At 44.5% G+C, this 19,813-nt stretch overlaps 1 protein-coding gene and 1 pseudogene across 1 annotated transcript in view; both read right to left on the bottom strand.

Annotated features, from left to right (window-relative positions):
* Positions 1–10,047: 10,047 nt before the first annotated feature.
* On the bottom strand, positions 10,048–11,046 carry LOC110322129 (annotated as a pseudogene).
* A 3,827-nt stretch (positions 11,047–14,873) lies between these two features.
* Positions 14,874–19,813, bottom strand: part of Ccdc190 (coiled-coil domain containing 190) — a 5,516-nt gene continuing 576 nt past the window's right edge. The window contains exons 2-4 of the mRNA XM_021199214.1: positions 19,033–19,278; positions 16,333–16,453; positions 14,874–15,871 (exon numbers count right to left, since the gene is read on the bottom strand). Coding sequence (XP_021054873.1) covers positions 15,316–15,871; positions 16,333–16,453; positions 19,033–19,219 — 864 coding nt within the window. The 5' untranslated portion in view covers positions 19,220–19,278 and the 3' untranslated portion in view covers positions 14,874–15,315. The remainder of the gene's footprint in view (positions 15,872–16,332; positions 16,454–19,032; positions 19,279–19,813) is intronic.

Raw genomic sequence — 19,813 nt, 5'->3', positions numbered from 1 at the left:
CTGTGGTCCCTCTCAGCCAGCAGAGGTCACCCTTACTCTGTGGCTTCTGGGTCAGGTAGTCTTCAGGTGCTTACAGGGCTGGACCCAGACTACTTACTGTCCCAAGGTACCACCGAGGGATGGCTGAGCTGTGGTCAAGGGTTTGGGGTCAGAGGCCCATGGATTCTTACTTGGGAAACTGCTGCTTGTGAGTAAGCTGAATGGTCGAGTAGTCGGGTTTCACGTGCACCATGCTGATGACGCTCACTGGGGTGACCAAGGGAAGAGTGGAGGATCCATCCAGCTGAACTGTCCCCACCATGCCCACCTTGGGACAACTCAGAATTCTACCTGGTGTATCTCCAGACGCAAGCCCTAGTAATGATTCTGGAGTGATGACCACGTGCTTGACCCAGTTATCTCCCGTGTCACAGTCTGCTGGTCAAGTAGACCTCAGCTGGTCTCCTTGTGTCCAGCCATCTTACTCTCTGTGATCTTTGCCCGTCTACTTTAAGCCATACCTTCAGCTGCCTGGGGATGTCCTCTATAGCATCAAAACTGTCCCCATACTGCAATTACACCATTGTTGCTCCCTTGGGAATTTGGGTGAGTTGATCCAACCCCAGTTCTCTCAGGGTCTGTTCTATATAGACCTTATAGGACGAGCAGGCTACACACTTCATGCAATACTAACCTTGCACCCCAAGTCTATAAAAACTGCAAACCGTGAAGCCATCATTTAAATGCAAACTTCAGGCTCTGCTTGTTACAATTACAAACTCCCATGCGGGACTGACTTTGCAGTAACCAGAGAGAAGGAAGTAGGTTGTAAAGGGGGAGGGAAGAAAGAAAACCTTGGGTTTTCAGCATAGGTGGCATTTTTGGCTTCCTGTCTACCCCCACCCTGGTGGGCAGTTTAACATACAGAAAACATACAGAAGCAATCATATATGAGTAAGGTGCTTTGCTTCATTGGGAGGAAGATTTGTCTAAGCCCATTTTCTGTCAGAAAGTAGCAATGAGCATGAGACATTCCATCTTGTACGGTTATAATCTACAATCTTGCCTTTGCCACCAGAGCTCCCTTCATTTCTCCTAAGTCCATTCAAACAGTTTTAATTTCTTCCTCCTTCTATGATGGTACGGTTGGTGCCCCGTGTCCACACCTAGCTCTATCCAATGATATGTGAGAGATACAAACTGCCCCAAGCACAGAACTCAGGGCTTGGCCCGCTCCACATCCAGATTTCTGTGGGACCCATAATAGCCCAGGGTTATGGAGGACGGGTTGAGGAAGCTTCAACCACAGACATCTCAAATATGAGGATAGCAGGAGCCTTCCCCATTCCAAACCTGGCACCAGAAAGCGCCCCCCCCCCGCAATCAACCATAGCAAGAAAATGTATTACCCTGATGGTTATCAGTCTTCAATCCTTGTTTGCCCATCACTCTCACCCTACAGCCCCTGAGTATGTACATGAAACATCTTCCAACTCTCCTGCCCTGGCCAATAGTATACAGCCACACAAACCTTGTCCAGGGACCCTGGCATAAACACCCTCATTCTCCTAGTAAACTGAACTCACACTTATCTTCTACCGAAAACCTGCACTGCACATGCCCATGCTGCATTAAGCCTCCCTCCACCCCAGTGTGGTGCATAACTGACTTGGCTATTGTGAGCAGGGGAAGTGGACCTAGGGCATCAGACGTCTTGATGCTTGGGTGGAATTCGTCCCAACCAGGATAAAGTTGCTGTGTTTTCTTTTCACTTCACTAATGTGATCTGGAAAAAAAAAATGAAGCCTGCCTAAACCTACATCAGTAGGCTCTTCCCTTGTCCCAGCTTTATGTTAGACAGAGTCAACCTCAACAGACCTGGGAGTTGGTGTTCAGCCTCCTGTGAAATGAGGTCCAATCCTGGTATATGTGTATTCTGGATAATTTTTGCATCAATTAGACACAAACAAAAGTCATTTGAGAGAAGGGAACCTCAAGTGGAAAAGTGCCTCTAGTAGACTGGGCTGTGGGCAAGCCTGGAAGGCATTTTCTTAATTGATGACCGATGGGGGGGGGCAGTCCATTGTGGTGGGGGCACCCCTGAGCTGGTGGTCCTGGGTTCTATAAGAAAACAGGCTGAGCAAACCATGGGAAGGAAGCCAGTAAGCAGCACCCCCTCCATAGCCTCTGCTTCAGTGGCTGCCTCCAGGTCCCTGCCTGAGTCCCTGCCCTAACTTCCTGAGATGAGAAACAGTGATGTGGAAGCAAAAGCTGAATAAACCCTTTCCTCCTCAAGGTTCTGGTGCTTCATCACAGCAATAGTGATCCTAACTAAGACAATATGCTTGTCAGGTTTCCGTTTTTAACCTCTCATTTGCATGTGGACGTTTTCTGCTGGTAGTCTCACTCCTGGCTGGGTCTGATGGCTTCTGTGTCACACTCCTGGCTGGGTCTGATGGCTTCTGTGTCATTCCCGTATACCGTATCCTCTTGGTGATTTCCTTAGAATGCTCCTTCATGTATGTACTGTTCTGAGGCTGGGGGTTGTCATGGCTCTCAGAAGGGACAAGGTGACATGGTTTCCTGCCCCTGGAGCAGAGCCAGCAGGGCATGGGCCTCCAGGAGTGTTGACAGTTGTTGGGACAGAAGCCTTGTTTGTATAATAATGCACTTATTTCCATGTTCCACCTTCAAGGAATGTTCTCTCTGTTAGCCTTAATGACTCCATAATAATCAGAGCAGCACAAGTTCAGGATGCAAAGATGAGATGGCTGATGACTTAGCAAAATGGTAAATGCTGGGACCTTCAAGACAGCCCTTAAGGCTGTGGGAAAGAACTCTAAAAACATGAGTTCAAAAATATGTAGTTTTTCAACTATGCAAAAAATAAGGATGCAATATGAATTATATGAGGGGTTTCACAGATCTGGAATAGCAGAGGCAGCTGCATTAATGAAACAGCTTGTCAGAAAGATCAAAAGCAGGTAGTTCCCAAGTTCAAGGTCAGCTTGGGACACAGTGAGTCCAGGCCCAGGCATGGTGGAAAGGGTAATTTCAGGTCAGGATCTCATGCATCTAGCCTATCATCTGTGCTTAACAGAAGCAGAAAGATCTCTGAATTCTTTTAAAATGTTTAAAAACAAATGTACTTGCTGTCTCCTAAAAATCAAAGGCTGGGGTCCTGGAATGCTGATTCACAGAAAGATCAGAAGGGAACCTGGAGTAAATGCCTGGATTGATATGTCAAATAAAAGACTGGGCTTATGGTCTGCAAGAGATGAGCTATCCAGAGAGTATTTTAGAATAGCAAAACATAACTGCTTGGAGAACTGTCTACAGCAATATTTTATATATATATTGCTCTATGATCTGCTCTCTTTTGCTATTCTAAAAATGCTTTAATATATTATATAAATTATATATTTAATATATTATAGTTATAATATAAATTATATATTTAATAATATATAAAATATATATTTAATATATTTAATATACTATAATATATATTAAAGCATTGAATAGCAAAAGAAAGCAGATCATAGAGAGAGCAGTCTAGAAAGCTGTTTTGAGCAGAACATTGGCAGCCAGATTGGACCCATGATTTGACTTTAAGTCATTTGTTTTCACCTCTTTTTTCAGACACCCCTTCTCTCAGAACCCCTCTCCAAGCCGAGGCTCGTCCTTGGCATTCTGGCTAGTGCTTGAGCATCTAGCTTAAGCATCTATTACTGAGCTCTGAATCTGATCCTGATCCCTCTTTCCTGCTCTTCCGGTTCTGTAGTCTTTTAACACAGCTGGCCCTCATGCTGTCTGCAGATGTAATTGGCTCTCTGATGGTGGGGAGTAATTTCAGCTGGCCCCTTTCACTCTTCTTTGAATGTAGTTTGTCTTGGTTTGTTCTGTAGGGACAGGGCTGTTAGTGGGCAGAGTCAGATTGTCACTTGTTCTCTGAGGGCTTCTTGTGTTTGATTGGAGCCCTAATTGTCAAGGGAGAATGGAAACTTTTTATATCTATTTGTTACTTTTTTACATCTCTCTCACCAAATTTCTGAAAGAAGCAACCTGGATGAGAAAGAATATCTTTTGGCTCATGCTTTGTGGGGGGCTACAGTCTATCACGGTGTGGAGGGATCCTTGGTAGGGATCCTGGGCAGGTCAGGGGGTAGAGAGATAAATGCTTGTAGATTGCATGCTTTCTTTGTTTATTTGGTCTGGGACCCCAGCCCATGGGGTGGGGCCACCTATATTCAAAGTGGAGCCTTCCCTTCAACGAACCCTCTCTAGAAAAGCCCTGTAGATACACCCAAGTGTACCTCATTGGTACCTACATATTTCCTCAACTAATCACGTTGGCAGTGGAAATTAACCATCACAGCAGGAATGAGGTTCTGAGAGGACACACCTTTCTGAAGAGTTTGTTGATAAAGGCCCAAATAGACTGTGGAACTAGGAAACTCCTGTAGAGGGCTTACCTGATCATTAGTTGTTGGGGCTCACAGAAGCTGAATCTTAGATTTACACAATGCATGTGTCCCTTATGGGATGTCTCAGGATCACTTGCCTTTCTCCTGAATTAAAGTCAAGGTGTGATTATAGGGCATGTCCCAGCAAGATCTGACCTTTGGTCCAGTTACTTTGTATCTAATACTGACTTGCATGACCATGAGCCTTAGTTCATAATTTCCTCAACTAGGTTGGTTCTAAAAATGAGATGGAAACACAGCTTTCTCAGCTCTTCTGAGCATTCCCCAAGACAAGGCTTGTTCTGCTTTTGAGAAGTGAAGCCTGGATTGTTATTTATGGAATGCTGACCACAGTATGTGCTATATGGTAGCTACAGTTTTGTTCTTAGTGCTTATTAAAATAAATTAAAAATTAATAAATAATGAGTCTCCAAGAGCTCTGATATTGCGTCCAAGGTGAATCACCTGATCCTCTCCAGGGGTCATGAAATTCTTGCTTAACTACGTGAAAACTTAAAGGAAAAGCACTTTACATGGTGCACTACTGAGCAAGGCCACAAAGGCTATGGATCCTTTAATTTGGGACACTGGCTAAACATAAACTATCACTTACACCACCTTCCCTACTCTTCACTTAAATGGATACAGCTAAGATTAAAATAAAACTAAGGGTAACATTAAAATAAATTAGTGCAAAATAACATATAATCATATGCATTATTATATATAAGTATGTGCAAAATTATATGCAGTATCTATTATGGTTATATCTAATTATTAATTTTAAATTAATATGTTAAAATTAAAATGTAAAATAAGTGCTCTTAAATTATCAATAATTAAAATAAATCTTTAAAAATTAAACCATGCTGGGCGGTGATGGTGCATGCGTTTAATCCCAGCACTTGGGAGGCAGAGGCAGGCGAATTTCTGAGTTCGAGGCCAGCCTGGTCTACAAAGTGAGTCCCAGGACAGCCAGGACTATACAGAGAAACCCTGTCTCAAAAAACCAAAAATAAATAAATAAATAAATAAATAAAAATTAAAAAAAAAATAAAACCATTTCTTATATGAGCCAGAGAAATGGCTCTGCCAGTAAAGGCTCTTGCTATACAAGCTTGAGGACCTGAGTTTGAGCTCCGGAGTCCATGCAGAGGTGGAAGGAGAAAACAGACTCCACGAAGTAGTCCTGTGACCTCTACACATGTGGCATGGCACATGAGAATCCCTCCATACACAAACATACACATGCATGTACACATGCATGCCATGTGAGCACACCCCACATACTATAGTAATAAATAATTGAAAATTAAATCATTATAAAAACAGAGGAAGCAACTCTCCATGACTAACACGTCACTTCAGATCAAGTAGTACCTTCATTTTATGTATTATTGAGGCAAGGACTCAAATTTACTATAAAGTTGTGGATAGCTTGGAACTTCTGATTTTCCTGGCTCTACCTCTTGGGTGCTGGGATTGTAGATGTGTGCAATGCTTGGCTGGGACTCATGGCTTTGTGCATGCTAGGCAAGCACCCTAGAAACTGATTCACACCCCAGCTGCTAAAAGTCCCTTTACAGGGGAGCAAGGAGCTAAGCTTTGTGCAGGTTGAGAATTTCCGTGTAGGGCAGAACTTTCTGGACAGATGGGATCCAGGAAAAGCATCTCGTGCCGAGCACTCAGTCGCAGTTTTCTTTTATGCCTCAAGCGTTTATCTGAAGCCAGAGCTTCAGGCTCTCCCTTCCCTGGTCATAGCAGGGGCATGCATAGAGTAGCCTGCCAACTACAATGCTCATCTAATGATTCTAATCGCAGAATCTCCCCAGTGCTGAGATTCTTGGTATAAGTCATAATACCTAGATACCTGGAAGGAGAGGTCTGTGTGTGTGTGTGTGTGTGTGTGTGTGTGTGTGTGTGTGTGTTTGAAGCTTGTACACAAGACCTTGCATATCACTAGATATCTTCAGTAGGGTCAAAGGAATTTCTTTTTTTTACCGGTGAGACAATTACCATAGTGTAATAAATAAATAAAATGTAACCCCTCTAGATGTATTAAAGCTGATAAGAAAAAATGGGGGTGACCGAGATTGTTTCCTGGAAGGATGACTTGAGGAAACACAGCATGAATGAAGTGCAAATCCAGGCATGGCATGTTCTTCATACCAGGACCAGAATTTTATCTCCTTCACACATCCTGGGCCTCACACGCATTAGCCCCAATCTCTGTGTGATCACAGCATCTATTGGACTCCCAGGCATTAACTGTATTCTTTTATTCTTCATTTCATGCTGGAAAGGTAGAGAATGAACAGAGTCACTCCTCGTTTCCTGTGCCCTTTCTACATTAAGATGGCTTCTTATATCTATGCCCACTGAGCAGGTTCAGGGAATTGAACCTCTCATACTGTCCAGAGATTTTGCTGCCTCGAATTTCCCAGAGTGAGGAGATGTTCATGAGCTCCCCAGTCAGTAAATGGACCTGTGTGCCATCTTAGAGCCCACTGATTTCATCCTTTCAGACCTAAACAGTCATCTGGCAATTAAGATTGCTATTTTAATTGTATTTAACTTTAATGTAATAATCACAGTTATTATTTATATAATTATTATGTAGAGATTTATTATTAATTTGCTCTTAACCATTGTTGCACTCTGCCTCCCTTTATCTGTACCGCCCTCTCTACCTTCAGGCTCTTACCTTTTCTCATTTGCCTGTGCCTACAGCTTTACCCTGCTTCCAGCCCTGGCCTTGGCTTCCTGGGCTCCTTGGCATCATATGTAGCCAGATTCGTCCATTTTCTGTCTTTTGTACCAACCAATTTTTAGTAGCATCTTTCTCATTCCCAGAAGCCTTCCTGGATCACAGGGGGATCTGACTAAGAATCCTTGTGTTAGCTGACCTCCACCAATTTCTCAGCGTTGTCTCCTGCTGTCTGCTTTCTGTGTGTCCTCCTCAGCCTGGAGCAAGATGTCCTCACCAGGTCAGAAAGTCATATTCAGGTAAAGAAGAAAAAAGCTACTCTCTCTGCTTCTCCTCCCCCCTTTGGAATTGGATTACTTTTCTCAGAAGCGTTCAGTGGATGCCACCAGTCCACCTGGAAAGGAAGCCAAGCCACACGTGCCTTTTGGAGCGAGTTACAGAATGATCGCGGTGGGCTTTGGTTAATCACTTTCGGTAGAAAAGATGTTGGGGAATGGTTTAAAAACAGTGACTCGTGACTCAGTGCCAGAGTTGAATTTCTTCTGGGATCTAGTTATGTCACTTGTTATCAGGATCCTCACACCAGAAACTGCCTCTTCCTTTCTGTTCTGTGTGGAAGGGAGCAAGGTGGTATCAATGTGGACCATGGACCTGGGAGATGATCAGAGATAGACTGAACCCCCAGTTTTATTTGCTGTTTATTCAGAATCTACCCAGGACTCTATAGTTCAAATCTCTCCCTTCAGATTTCCCAGCTGTCAAATGAAGTTGGACGAGAGAATGATCTGTTCATTTCCTGAACGCATCATTTCTGTCTCTTTGATGCTAAGATTTTTAAGTAGGGTTATTGCTGCACTTGCTTGAGTATAAATGCATACGTATAAGAGGTGTTTATAGGAATACCCATAGGGTAGCAAAGGGAAATATCCCCTAAGAAAAATGTCCTTCCTGTCATCTTCCAAAATGTATGGGATCTTTGTTGACTATTTGATTCTTATGATATAAAAAGCTTTAATTTCAGAATAGTATTTCTAAAATGTGCTTAGCTGGTCACCATAGTTCGTGGAGATTATGTATGGACAAAGTTCCCATGGCTATATCCTTTGGGGTACTTCAGCTTCTTTTATTCCTTCTGGATGTTCACCCTGATATTAACATACTAAAGACTTAAGGGAAGTCCCATCTAGAGAAATTGATTCCAATTATCTAACCCAGTTTCCCCAGACTTATTTCAGCTCTAGGTTTTTCCCTAACAGCACTTAGTAAGATTTCTTAGAAAACCCTTTGAGAAATTATGTTAGCATAATAACTAACTTCTTGACTCTCAAGGTAATTCTTCCTGAATGGGCCATCTTTACCACTAGGGGGCAGCATTGAAACGCATACTGTGAACAAATTTCCATTCTAAACCAAAATTCACTGACTAAAAATTCACCCCCAAATAATCACTTTCATAGCCTACTTCTTTTAAAATGCCATTTCACATCTTTGAACTGGGGTTGCACTGGCTAAACTCTGTATCCCCTACCAACTCTGGGACCCTCGGTAAACCCCTAGGAAGATAACAAGATACTCCGGTCTCTGAGCATAACTTTGTTATACTTATCTGCATGGTATTCAGGATTAAATGGCAGAGCAAGGATGAGCTGTGAGCTTGTGCACCTAGGCATCGGATTGCACATTTTCCTGTGGGTGAGCTCTCTTCAACCCCAGCAGAGTTATTTCCAGGTAAATGGAAAATAGGTATCCGTCTTGTATAGTGAAAGAGTGTCTATTGAGAATCAGTCATATGATGAAGAGATGCTCACCTTATTGCTGTGAATATAATTATAGAACAGTCTTGACCTCATGCTGTACTGTACAGCAGGGTTTTTGTTCATGGTTGAACATGACACCATTAAGTAATGCTTCTGCTCTGGATGGACACAAGCTACTGGGGGCAGCCAGCTCAGGCCTGCAGGTTGTGTGCACGCTGGAGGCTTGGTTTGCTAGGGATGGGGACAGCAGTGAGGTAGCCTACCCTGTATCCTTAGAGATCCCCAGGGAAGCTGCCAGGCTGGGCTCTGCCCAGTTCTCTTTCTGTGCCTTTCTCTCTAGTCCAAATCGTATCTGACCATTTTCCCTTTACATTTAGGACCTGTCTCACACCGAGTTTGTTATTTGGAAGATGAACTTGGATAAAAACATGGGCAAAATCTGTATCAAATTTTCTGGAAATTAAAAAAATGTCTAGTTGCCAAATGTAACTAACAGGACACACTTTTAACTCAAGGACTGAGCAGGACTGAGAGTTTGAGACTAGCCTCAGTTGTATAGCAAGAGTAACCAAACCCAAACTGTTAGGATCACCATTCACCAACATGTCCCCAAACAGTCCCACTAGCCTGCAGAGAGGCACAACAGTGCTGCTGTGGACTTCTATAGTGAGCCACTGTGAAGCCACGAGGGCCTTCTCTATACTTTTATTCCTAAAGAAAGTAATGAATGCGTACATGTGTATGTGTGAGTGTGTGTGTGTGCATGTGAGTATGTGTGTAAGTGTGTGTGTACGTGTGTGTATATGTGTAAGTGTGTGCATGTGTGTGTGTGTGCATGTATGTTCATATTCCCTTAGAAAATTGAATGTAAGGAAACCATGCAGATGTGAGCTCTTATATCTAGCCTATAAAACTCAATCTATTTATATACTTTTTAGTTGTTTTATGTGTGTGGGTATTTTGCCTACATGCATTTCTGTGCCCCATGTGTGTGCAGTGCATGGAGGCCAGGGGAGAGAGTTGGATTCCCTGGAACTGGAATCACAGAGAGCAGTTAGCTGCCGTGTAGGTGTTAGGAATAGAGGCCGGGTCCTCTGGTGGCCAGTATGCTTAACTCTTTTTTTTTTTTTTTTTCAGCTTTTAGGAACTTTATTTTTCCTTCCATCTCTTTCCCCTTTGCTCAGGCATCTGCACAGCAGCTCAGGACCACTCAGTGGTGGCTCCAACCCACTCAGTGGCCTGCGCTGTGAGAGCTGCTGACCAATCCTCAGTGGCTGGCTGTGCACTCCAGTCTTCTGTGGGGAACTGCTGGATGGGCGCAGAGGGAACCTGCACACCCTCAGACCAGTCGGCTACCTCAGGCTGAGCAGCAGTGAACTCAGGAGCTGGTGCAGTCCATTCACCCTGGAATTCCTCCTTGGTCACAGCCTTCTCAGCAGCAGCATGCTCCTCCTTCTCAATCTCCTCTGGGTCTCTGTAGAAGTAAAGATCAGGCATAACCTCCCATGGGTGCTCACGGGAGATGGTACCTCGCATGCAGAGTACTTCCCTGGCCAGCCTCTACCACATCAGTGAGTGAGCTCCCTTGTTGTTGCATGGGATGGCAATGTCCACATAGCGCAGGGGAGAATCTGTGGTACACAGAGCAATGGTGGGCAGGTTGACATAAGAGGCCTCTGTGAGTGGCTGGTGGTCAGCCCTGGGATCGGTCACCACTAGAAGCCGTGGCTCCCTAAAGGCTGCTTGGATCTGGTTAGTGAAGGCCCCAGGTCTGAAGCGGCCAGCAATTGGATTGGCTCCTGTGGCGGCAGCAAACTTCAGCACAGCTCGCTGGCCAGTGTTCCTGGAGGAGATGACACGGACGTCAGCAGGGTTCTCAATGGCAACAATAGCTTGAGCTGCAAGCAACAGCTTCTCCCAGGTCCTCTTCAGATTTATGATGTAGATACCGTCACTTTTCCTTTTGTAGATGTACTGCTCCATCTGAAAATCAAGGTTGGTGTCACCTAAGCGGGTTCCCGCAGCAAGGAATTTGAGGACATCTTCCTCCTTCATCTGCAGGACATCAAGGGCTCCGGACATTGTGTAAGTTTCCCTTTAAGTTACGATGGGAATCAAGAACAACGCCGTATGGACCCGTCCCTGGGTAGCGTGGAAAAGCTACGCTTAACTCTGCTGCCCCCACATATATATATATATAAATATATATATATAATATATATATTAATTATATATTATATATATAATTAATATATATATATTTCTAACCCTTCTGCTTCTTTAAGTCCAAGCCCTCTCCTTTTCTTTGATGGGTCTGCTCAACACCCATACCCTCTGTGGCTGTTGTTTGGCTGCCATCACAGCCTCCTTATTTCAGGAGACCCCTGGGCTGGCTGGCTATGGGCTTTTAGAGCCTGCCGGGGTAGCTGAATGTGGTGTGGCAATGCAGAGGGCTTGGGTCCCTGGCTGCATTTTGCTTCTGAGATTTACTGCCTCTGAGATTCTGAACACACGGTCTGGCCTTTCTGAGGTAAAGGTGCAGACTCTCTTTTCTCAGGGAGAGGAGATGGAGATCTCCCTCCAGTCCTTGGGTTCTTAACCGCTGACCCATCACCAGCCTCATGTTGAGCTAAATTCAAAATCAACAGACCCATCAGCAGACTCACTGGACATTCCGATCGTTAGCGTCCTGTTTTCTGGAGTTCAGGAGAAAGTTGAGAAGGACGTAGTTGCTGATGAGCAGGAATACACTTGCTAGCTGTCTGCTCCTCTTCCCCGGCCTTGAGGCATGTCCACTCTGCCAACTTACTTAACACCCTTTGTCTCCTCTCACTCCCACACAGGCAGAGCCCTCAGCAAAAATACACAGAAAGGTTCCCATTGCCAGTTGGGCGATGAACTATCCTTATACATAGCTTACAGCTTACATACATATTCTGTTTATCACAGGTTAAAATTTTGAATTGAGAGTTTCCCTCTTCAGTGATCATGACAGTGATCACGTCAGGGTGGGTCAAATGCACGTGTTACCTAAGAGTCTGATGAGATCTCCCTGTGGCTCAATTCCTTTTTTTTTTTTTTTTTTTTGTTTTTCAAGACAGGGTTTCTCTGTGCAGTCCTGACTTTCCTGGAACTCACTTTGTAGACCAGGCCAGCCTCGAACTCAGAAATCTGCCTGTCTCTGCCTCCCAAGTGCTGGGATTAAAGGCGTGAGCCACCACTGCAAGGCCCTGTGGCTCAATTCCATGGAGCAATTTTTATATAATTAAATGCAAACCATTCAAAATAGCATGACTAATGATATTGAAGTTAATTTATACTGTAATTGAAGGATGGCCATTATTAGGGAATGTAGCAGCGACCTGTTCACATTAGTGGTGGGAAAGTGGAGACATTTGGGTTGTGTTTCACGTTATGCCCGATCGGTGAAACCTTTCTTCTTAGCAATCTCAAGCAATCCATATTCTAAGCCACAAGTGAGATGAAGACTCTGTACTAAATATATGTCTTTAAAAAAAAAAAAAATCAGCAAGGGACGTTCTTGGGACAGGGCCTCCCATGGATCAGGCTGGCCTCAACCTTGATCCGCTGATAAATCTTGCAATCTTGATAGTGGCTGTGGCTCAGCATGTGCCTCTCTGTCTCAGGAACTGAGCTGTCTCAGCTTGGTGAGGGGGAAACATAACGGTTCCCATTTTCTCCCACGGTTTCCAGTTTCACTTACAATTGTCCTGGTACTCCTTAGCTTTGTGCTGTAGATGTTTTAATTTTGTGGTTTCTCTCACCTGTGTGCAGACTGGCTCGCTCATGCAGGAGGATGTGGAAGCCGGAGGTTAATGTCCAGTGCCTTCCCATCAGAGTCTCACTGAACCTTGCTATTTCTGGCAGACCAGATGACCAGTGAACCCTGGGCTCAATCTTTTTCTGTGCCCTGCCTCCCCGTTCCCCACAGTGCTAGGATTACAGATATGTTTGGTTACACTAGGCTTTTGTGTAGATGACAGAGATCTGCCCTCAGGTCTCTGTGCTTGGACAGCAAGCTCCTTACTGGGCCATTGTCCCCTTTCCATGTCACCTTTTGTTGTTCTTGATCCGCTTTAAGATTTCCTTGCAGAACTGAGGGAGTTTCTGTGTAGCAGCTTAGGGCAGGTCGAGAGGGGCTCAGTCGCCACCTCTGTGAGTGTCCAAATGCCTCTACCCCCAGGCAAAGAGTAGATGCCCTCCACACAGAAGACGTTTGGGTGATACAGTGAAGGAGAAAGCCCCCTTTTTATCTTTATCAGGGAGTGGAGATTTGTGAACAGACCTCTTCTCAGTACTTGGGCATTTTGCAAAGGTGATTCTCTGTTCTGGGAGCCCCTGCCTTCATGACCAGTGTAAATAACTTGTGAACCATTGACCTTTGCCTCAGACCTGCCTTACCCATTAAAGGACACACTACAAGGGAAAAAAAAAATGCATTTCTACTATAAACTATTGCCTTGCCATCGAAGGCCAAAGGCTGAGCTAATCAACTGATTTTTGCAAGGCCACACCAAGCTTTGTCTTCAATTTGGAGGTAGCACGGTAGATAGAGGGAGCGTGACAGAGGACAGTGTGTAGACCTGACTCACAGGACACTCTCTGCCTGGCTCTGTTTATCTGTAAGATGAAGACTAAAAGAACCATTTGCAGAGTTCCGAGGAGCAACTGGGATGACATGTGAGAAGCTCCGGACAGCAGGAGATGCTGGAAAATGGGAGCTATTATGAGTTATGAATATAAACACCAGGCATTGCAAATGGGAATTAAATAGTGTTATTAAATGAATGCAATTAATTCATACTTTGTCATTAAATTCAAATTAATTTAACCCCTAGGAGCTTTAGTATTAGGCAATTGGGTCCTTTATCATTTTTGCAATAAATAGTTTTTAGTTCTTCAAGATGTCCTCAAGGCAGACTGCAACAAATATGCCTAATTTTAAGTAGGTTCTGGGGGGTAAGAGCCTACAATCCCAGCTTCTCAGGAGGGTGAGGCAGGAGGATTACTGAACCTGGGGGTTCAGGGCCAACCCAGGGCAGCACAGTTTAACCACTGTCTCAAAATAAATAAATAAATAAATAAATAAATAAAATACCAAAAAGAAACAAACCAATTCAAAGTAAACAAGTACTTGCAAAGCAAATATACAATTCCTGAATTTACTCTTTTGGTGTCCAAGTTTGCTATAGGGTTGAGAACTTGAATTTAACAGTTGCTATTTGATCTTGGACTTAAAGTAAAAGCTAGTTTTTCTAACAAAGTCAATATAAATTATAATTAAATGATAAAAATGAAATTTTTATTTGGTGTATTATTAGGTGAGGAATAGGATTTAAATGGATTAGCCGTGAGCTGCTGTTTTCTGATGACAACTGACCCCATTTGTTCTAAGTGTGAAATTCAGGCCATCTAGGTAGGGGACCAGGTTTACTCAGTTCATTTACAGCGGGACCCAGGCTGTGCTCACCTACTTAAACCGGTGGTCTTTGTTTTCCTAAGAGAGCTTTTCTTGACAGGGGTTCACTGTGTCACTGGTCTCCGTTAATCCTCCTGTTTCAGCATCCCCAATACTGGGATACTGGAGTTATAAACATGTGGCATCACACTAGCTTAAAACAATGATTTTAAAATGGGAATTATCCTCATTTTACTGTGAGATGGTTCGTTGTTGACTGAATCTGGTATAGATTTGAAAGCGTGCAGCGGGTAGTAAGATATTTTGAGAAGGGAGAAGATGGACGGGCACAGATTAGTTTCTTCCATTAGGATCCAAAAATGTTTGATACTAAGGTGGAAACTGGGAAAGAGAAACCCGACGGAACTATTTGGAAAGGAAGTAAGGAAAGGAGGGAAGAGAAGGGGAGAGAGGATGGAGAAAGGGAAGGAAAAAGAAACAAAAGAGAGAAGAGAGGAGACACTTTAAAAGGAGACCAGAGCTGTGGCTAGAACCGCTTTTATCTGGAGACCAGGTCACTGTGATTTCAGTTGGGTTCCCACGCAAACCCCTGAGGAAAGGGAAACTAGGCAAGTAGTTATGCCATCTGGCCAGCAGGTGGCACTGTAAGCATCTCCTATACAGGACAGAGCTCCGGACAAACGACTTTCTTCTCCATCAAAATAACTCCAGGTTCGAAACTTAAAATATTTTCATAGTAATTTCCCTCTCCTTCCTCTTCATAGTGGCCTTGTTTATTAAGAGAAAGACCGAAAAAAAAAGGGCAGAGGCCCCGAGGTTGCAAAAGAAAGCTTCTCATGCATTTCTGCTTATTTCTGTGCATCGCTATGGCAGCTATTTGAAGGGTCCCGTTTCCATAGTGATTACAGACTATCTTCTGGTCAGGCGACATTACACAGGCAGAGAGGAAGTGACTTGGCACCATTTTCACAGTTTTCCCCCTGTTCTGGGTAGTGAGTAGTCTTTGTGTCCAAATATCTCCCCGATGCTAAGTAATCTCTCAGACTCGGGGGGCACCCTGTGGCGGACATAGTGGGCATTCTTGGCCTTTTCGAACAGCTCTAGGAAGGACGGCTTTGTGTATTCATCTTTGAAGCTTCCTGCATAGTCCACGGAGCTGGGGGAATTTTGTACATCAGCATCTCCACGTGGCTTTTGATTGGCATTTTCGGATCTGGTCTCATCAGATGCTGACCCTCTCTCACCATCTCGGCTGGACACACGGCTGTCTTCTGTCTTCTTGGTGGATGGCTCTTGGTCGTGACCTGGGACAGAGACATCCTTGCTCTGATCCATGCCCTTCAGTGGACTTGCGGGCTCTCCCTCCTGGGCTTGTGAGTTTCCTTCTTTGAAGCAGCTGGTTCTCTCACCTTGAGATGGAAGGTGCTCTTGGCTTCTCGGGGCGTCTTTGAGGATAGGGTCATGTAAAGAGGGCACCCGAATCTTAGTTTTAACTTCTTGGGTAATATTGTTTTTCAGTTCGCTGGGGAGTTGAGGGGGAAGATGAAAAGGAAGAAATAAACATCTTTGAAAAATTAAGAGTCTCCTACTTAGACCTTTCTGGTATTTGTTTGTTTTTGGTTTTGTTTTTTTGAGACAGGGTTTCTCTGTGTAGCCCTGGCTGTCCTGGAACTCACTCTGTAGATCAGGCTGGCCTCGAACTCAGAAATCCACCTGCCTCTGCCTCCCCAGTGCTGGGATTAAAGGCGTGTGCCACCACTGCCTGGCTACCTTTCTGGTTTTTATACTGTGGTTCCCTTCAGTGTGGTTTCAGTTGAGGTGGTGAAGTGGGTGAGAAGGGGTGGAGGGTGGAGGGAGATGGGCGGGAGCGTATTTGTCTAGGAAGAAGAAGGAAGAACCTTCTCAGATGGAGGGCATGCTTTAGAGAGATTGGTTGGGAAGTGGGATTCAGTGTCATACCTAAGCACTTAATCATATACTTACCTAATTTTAGGCTCCGGGACTGTGTGCCTCTGTCCTGTTTGTGGCAAGAATGTGACAACATCTTTCGATCTCTTTTGAATTTCATGCCCAACATAAGAAGAAAACCTTTTCTTGATGATATCTGTTAAGAAGTAATGAACAAACAGTAGACTGGAAGGATGCTCATCTGTTAAAAGTTCTCGATGCCCAATCATGAGGACCAAGAGTTTGGATCCCAGCATTTACATCCAGGGCTCACATCTTTAACTCCAGCTCCCAGGGAGCTGATGCCCTCTTTCGGTCTCTGGCCATATTTGCACACACATGTGCTCATACAGTCACTCAGATATCCACACAGACATATGTGCACATAAATAAAATACAGTTTAAAATAAGTTAATGTGTTAAAAATAAAATAAAATAAGTAATGTGGACTAAATTATGTAATGTTTCATTTGTTGGCTCCTAATCCTTAGTTTTATGACATTGCTTGCAGACAGGCTCTTTGTAGAGATGATCAAATTCATATAAGACATTATGGTGGGTCCTGGCCATTGTGATGGGGTCTCTATGGCAACAGCTATCTGAGCAGACATGCAGATTGGGCAGGGTGAAGGGACACGTTGTCTACACATCAAAGAGGAAGCCTGCTCCTGCCTCACATCCAAGGAAACCAACCCTGCTCACGTGCCCATCTTGACCTCTAAGCTTCGGATGTTGACACAATGGAGGCACATGGGTTGATCTGTGTGGTTTTGGTACTTTGCCGTGCAGCCCTAGAAAATGAGTATAGTAGGAGAGGAAACTGGACACCCAGAACTGGGGCTCCAGAGAGCTGGTACGTGCGGATGCTGGGCTCCCTTCACATGTTGCAATACTCTGACACAGTGGATGGGAACAGCAAGGTTCCACAGGGCAGACTGTTTGCCTAGAACATGTCAGATAGGATTTAGACACCAAGATCAGATGTTGCAACTGCCTCAGGCCCGGCGGTCTTTGTTCTAACGTTTTACTTGGCAGGCACAAATGTTGAAAAAAGAAAATAACCAGGCGTGAACATTTTGTCTGTTTACTATGGTTGTGTGTCTGCCTTCTACCCCTGGCAAAGGTTTGCAACTGCCTGAGGCCAGGATTCCGTGAACTTTGCATTTTTCCAGGTGATGTTCCGGGTCCCTGTAGTCACAGCTGACGAGAACACACTGACTGACTCTATTAGGTTTTAAGGCATTAAAGACTGAGTCATTTGGAATGGACAATCTTGCATTGGTTTGTGTTTTAGTGAGAATCACCTAAAGTTAGAGTGGTTAAGGCTGGCGGTGTCGTTAGTAGGTTGCTTGCTAAACATACAAAAGGCCCTGGATTAGAACCTGAGTACTAAGCCAACTGCTTCCCTACTAAACCCAAACCAGAAATCGCAGCCAAGAATATCAACCAGACACATAGCAAGCCACCACCACCAAACAGAAGCCAGGACACCCCCCTCCCGAGAAGCACCCAATTGTGGTTAGAACGGATAAGGGCTCAGAACCACACAAGGGCGTGGGTGTCACCTAAAACTCTTAGGGTCACTTCTTTGAGTCCTTGGCTTTATTGTCTCCTTGGGGCTAGATTGGGATACTTTCTATGTTTTAAACCTATTTTCAATAAACTATCGGTTTTTAATTAAAAATTAAAATAGGATTTGCTAGGTCTCCAGGCAGCCCACGCTTCCGCAGTTGAGACGGCAGAGCCAATAGGTTCAGAAATGAACCTATCTTTTCTCTGTGGCATCATCTTTCCCGCTGTCTTCACCGTAACGGCATGGCATTGTATCTGCCTAGTTGTCCCGTTTAGCCTGTACGTTCGATGGACTACCTTGAGCCGGTTTTCTCTGGTTTCCTTTATGCTTGGACATATCACGTCATGGAACCTTGACAAATTCCACTTTCCTAGTGTCTTGAAAGACCGTTCTTCCCGTTTTTGTTTTTCTCCTAATGTTCAAGTTCAAGCCTTTTACATCAAGCCCTGCATTTGGAATTCTATCAGGTCTACTCTGACTGTGATCCAAGCTTGCTTTCTTTCTTTCTTTCTTTCTTTCTTTCTTTCTTTCTTTCTTTCTTTCTTTCTTTCTTTCTTTCTTTCTTTCTTTCTATATTTATTTATTTATCATACGCACCATAGTCAGAGCCGTGTCTTTAAACCGTGAACATGGAATCCTCTGCACCCAGCCCTTGTAGGGTGGGGTCCACCCTTTCAAAGCATGGCTGGAGTTGCTGCATGGTTAGTACGGGTTCTGAAACTGCATGAGCAGTTCAGCAATACGGAACCATTTGTGGCAAACCATACTTTTTCTGTCCCTTGGCACACACCCTTCCTTTCTGCTAAGCATGGTCAGCTGGCACCTGGCCATGCATCACTTGGCAACTTCCCTCTCCTGTAATCACCTCTCTCTTCTGCTCCTAAGTTCTGCTCACACAACGCTTGAACCTTCTAACAGGGACAGGAGCCTCCTTCCTTACTGTAGAAATAACTCTGTTTTAGCATTGAGAATATTTTTTAATGGAATCCATAAAAGCACAGGGTATTTCTTTTTATATCGATCTTATAAACGCACGGCTACCTGACAATGTAAATAAGCATCCCACTATGAGGTGAGGGCTGCTGCCCTCCCCTACCTCTCCCTGTAAACTGCTCCTTAGGGCTGGAAGTGGGGGCTCATTGCCGATCATGAAGAAGCCTCACCTTGCTGCAGGCGCTGCAGTTCTTTCTGAAGCTGCCTCTGCTCCCTGGCGAGCGATTTCATGTGATAGAGGCAGATGACATCCAGCCTTTGCAGTCTAAGGCTGAGTCTGGCTTCTGCTTGCCTGGCACTCTTTCTCTCCACGTCAAACTGCTTATACAGAGGTCCCCTCACCGTGCTTCTGTCCATCTTCCTCACGCGTGGGTGGGTGACGGTAAAGCAAGTGTCCTCCAGGGACCAGAGGTAACCTGAAAGAGCAAGGCTAGCATGGTGGCTTCTGGTCATTGGTCACCGATTAGTTTGAAATCTAATTTTATTAAATCCTAAACTGCCTAGTCAGATGAAGTGCCCACATCCAAACCCACACTTCTACTTTCTTAACACCAAAAGCACTCCCAGGAAGGGACACATCTTTCATATGTCAAGTTTGAGACCAGAGTCACTGCCGATACTCACCTCAGGGCTACAACACAGAATGCACGCAGGATAGCGGTCGGTCAGGTCAGTTGCTCTCTCTTAGGCATCGGTGGTAATAATTCAGGGAAAGATTAGCATTAAAGAAGGGCGTCCACCCACAGCCAAACAGTGGACGGAGCTTGGGGACTCTTATGGAAGAATAGGAGGAAGGACTATAGCCACTAAGGTGATAAGAACTCCACAGGAAGATGAACTGCCAATCAAAGAGCACAAACAGGCTAGACCAGGACTCTGCACATGTAACAGATGTACAGCTTGGTCTTTATGTGGGTCCCAAACAACTGGAGCGGGGGGTGGAGGGGGTGG

This window comes from Mus pahari, chromosome 5 (assembly GCF_900095145.1).
Source record: "Mus pahari chromosome 5, PAHARI_EIJ_v1.1, whole genome shotgun sequence".
Classification (NCBI taxonomy): Eukaryota; Metazoa; Chordata; class Mammalia; order Rodentia; family Muridae; genus Mus; species Mus pahari.
Note: the sequence above shows the minus strand (reverse complement) of the source record. Positions and strands in the feature narration are given on the sequence as shown.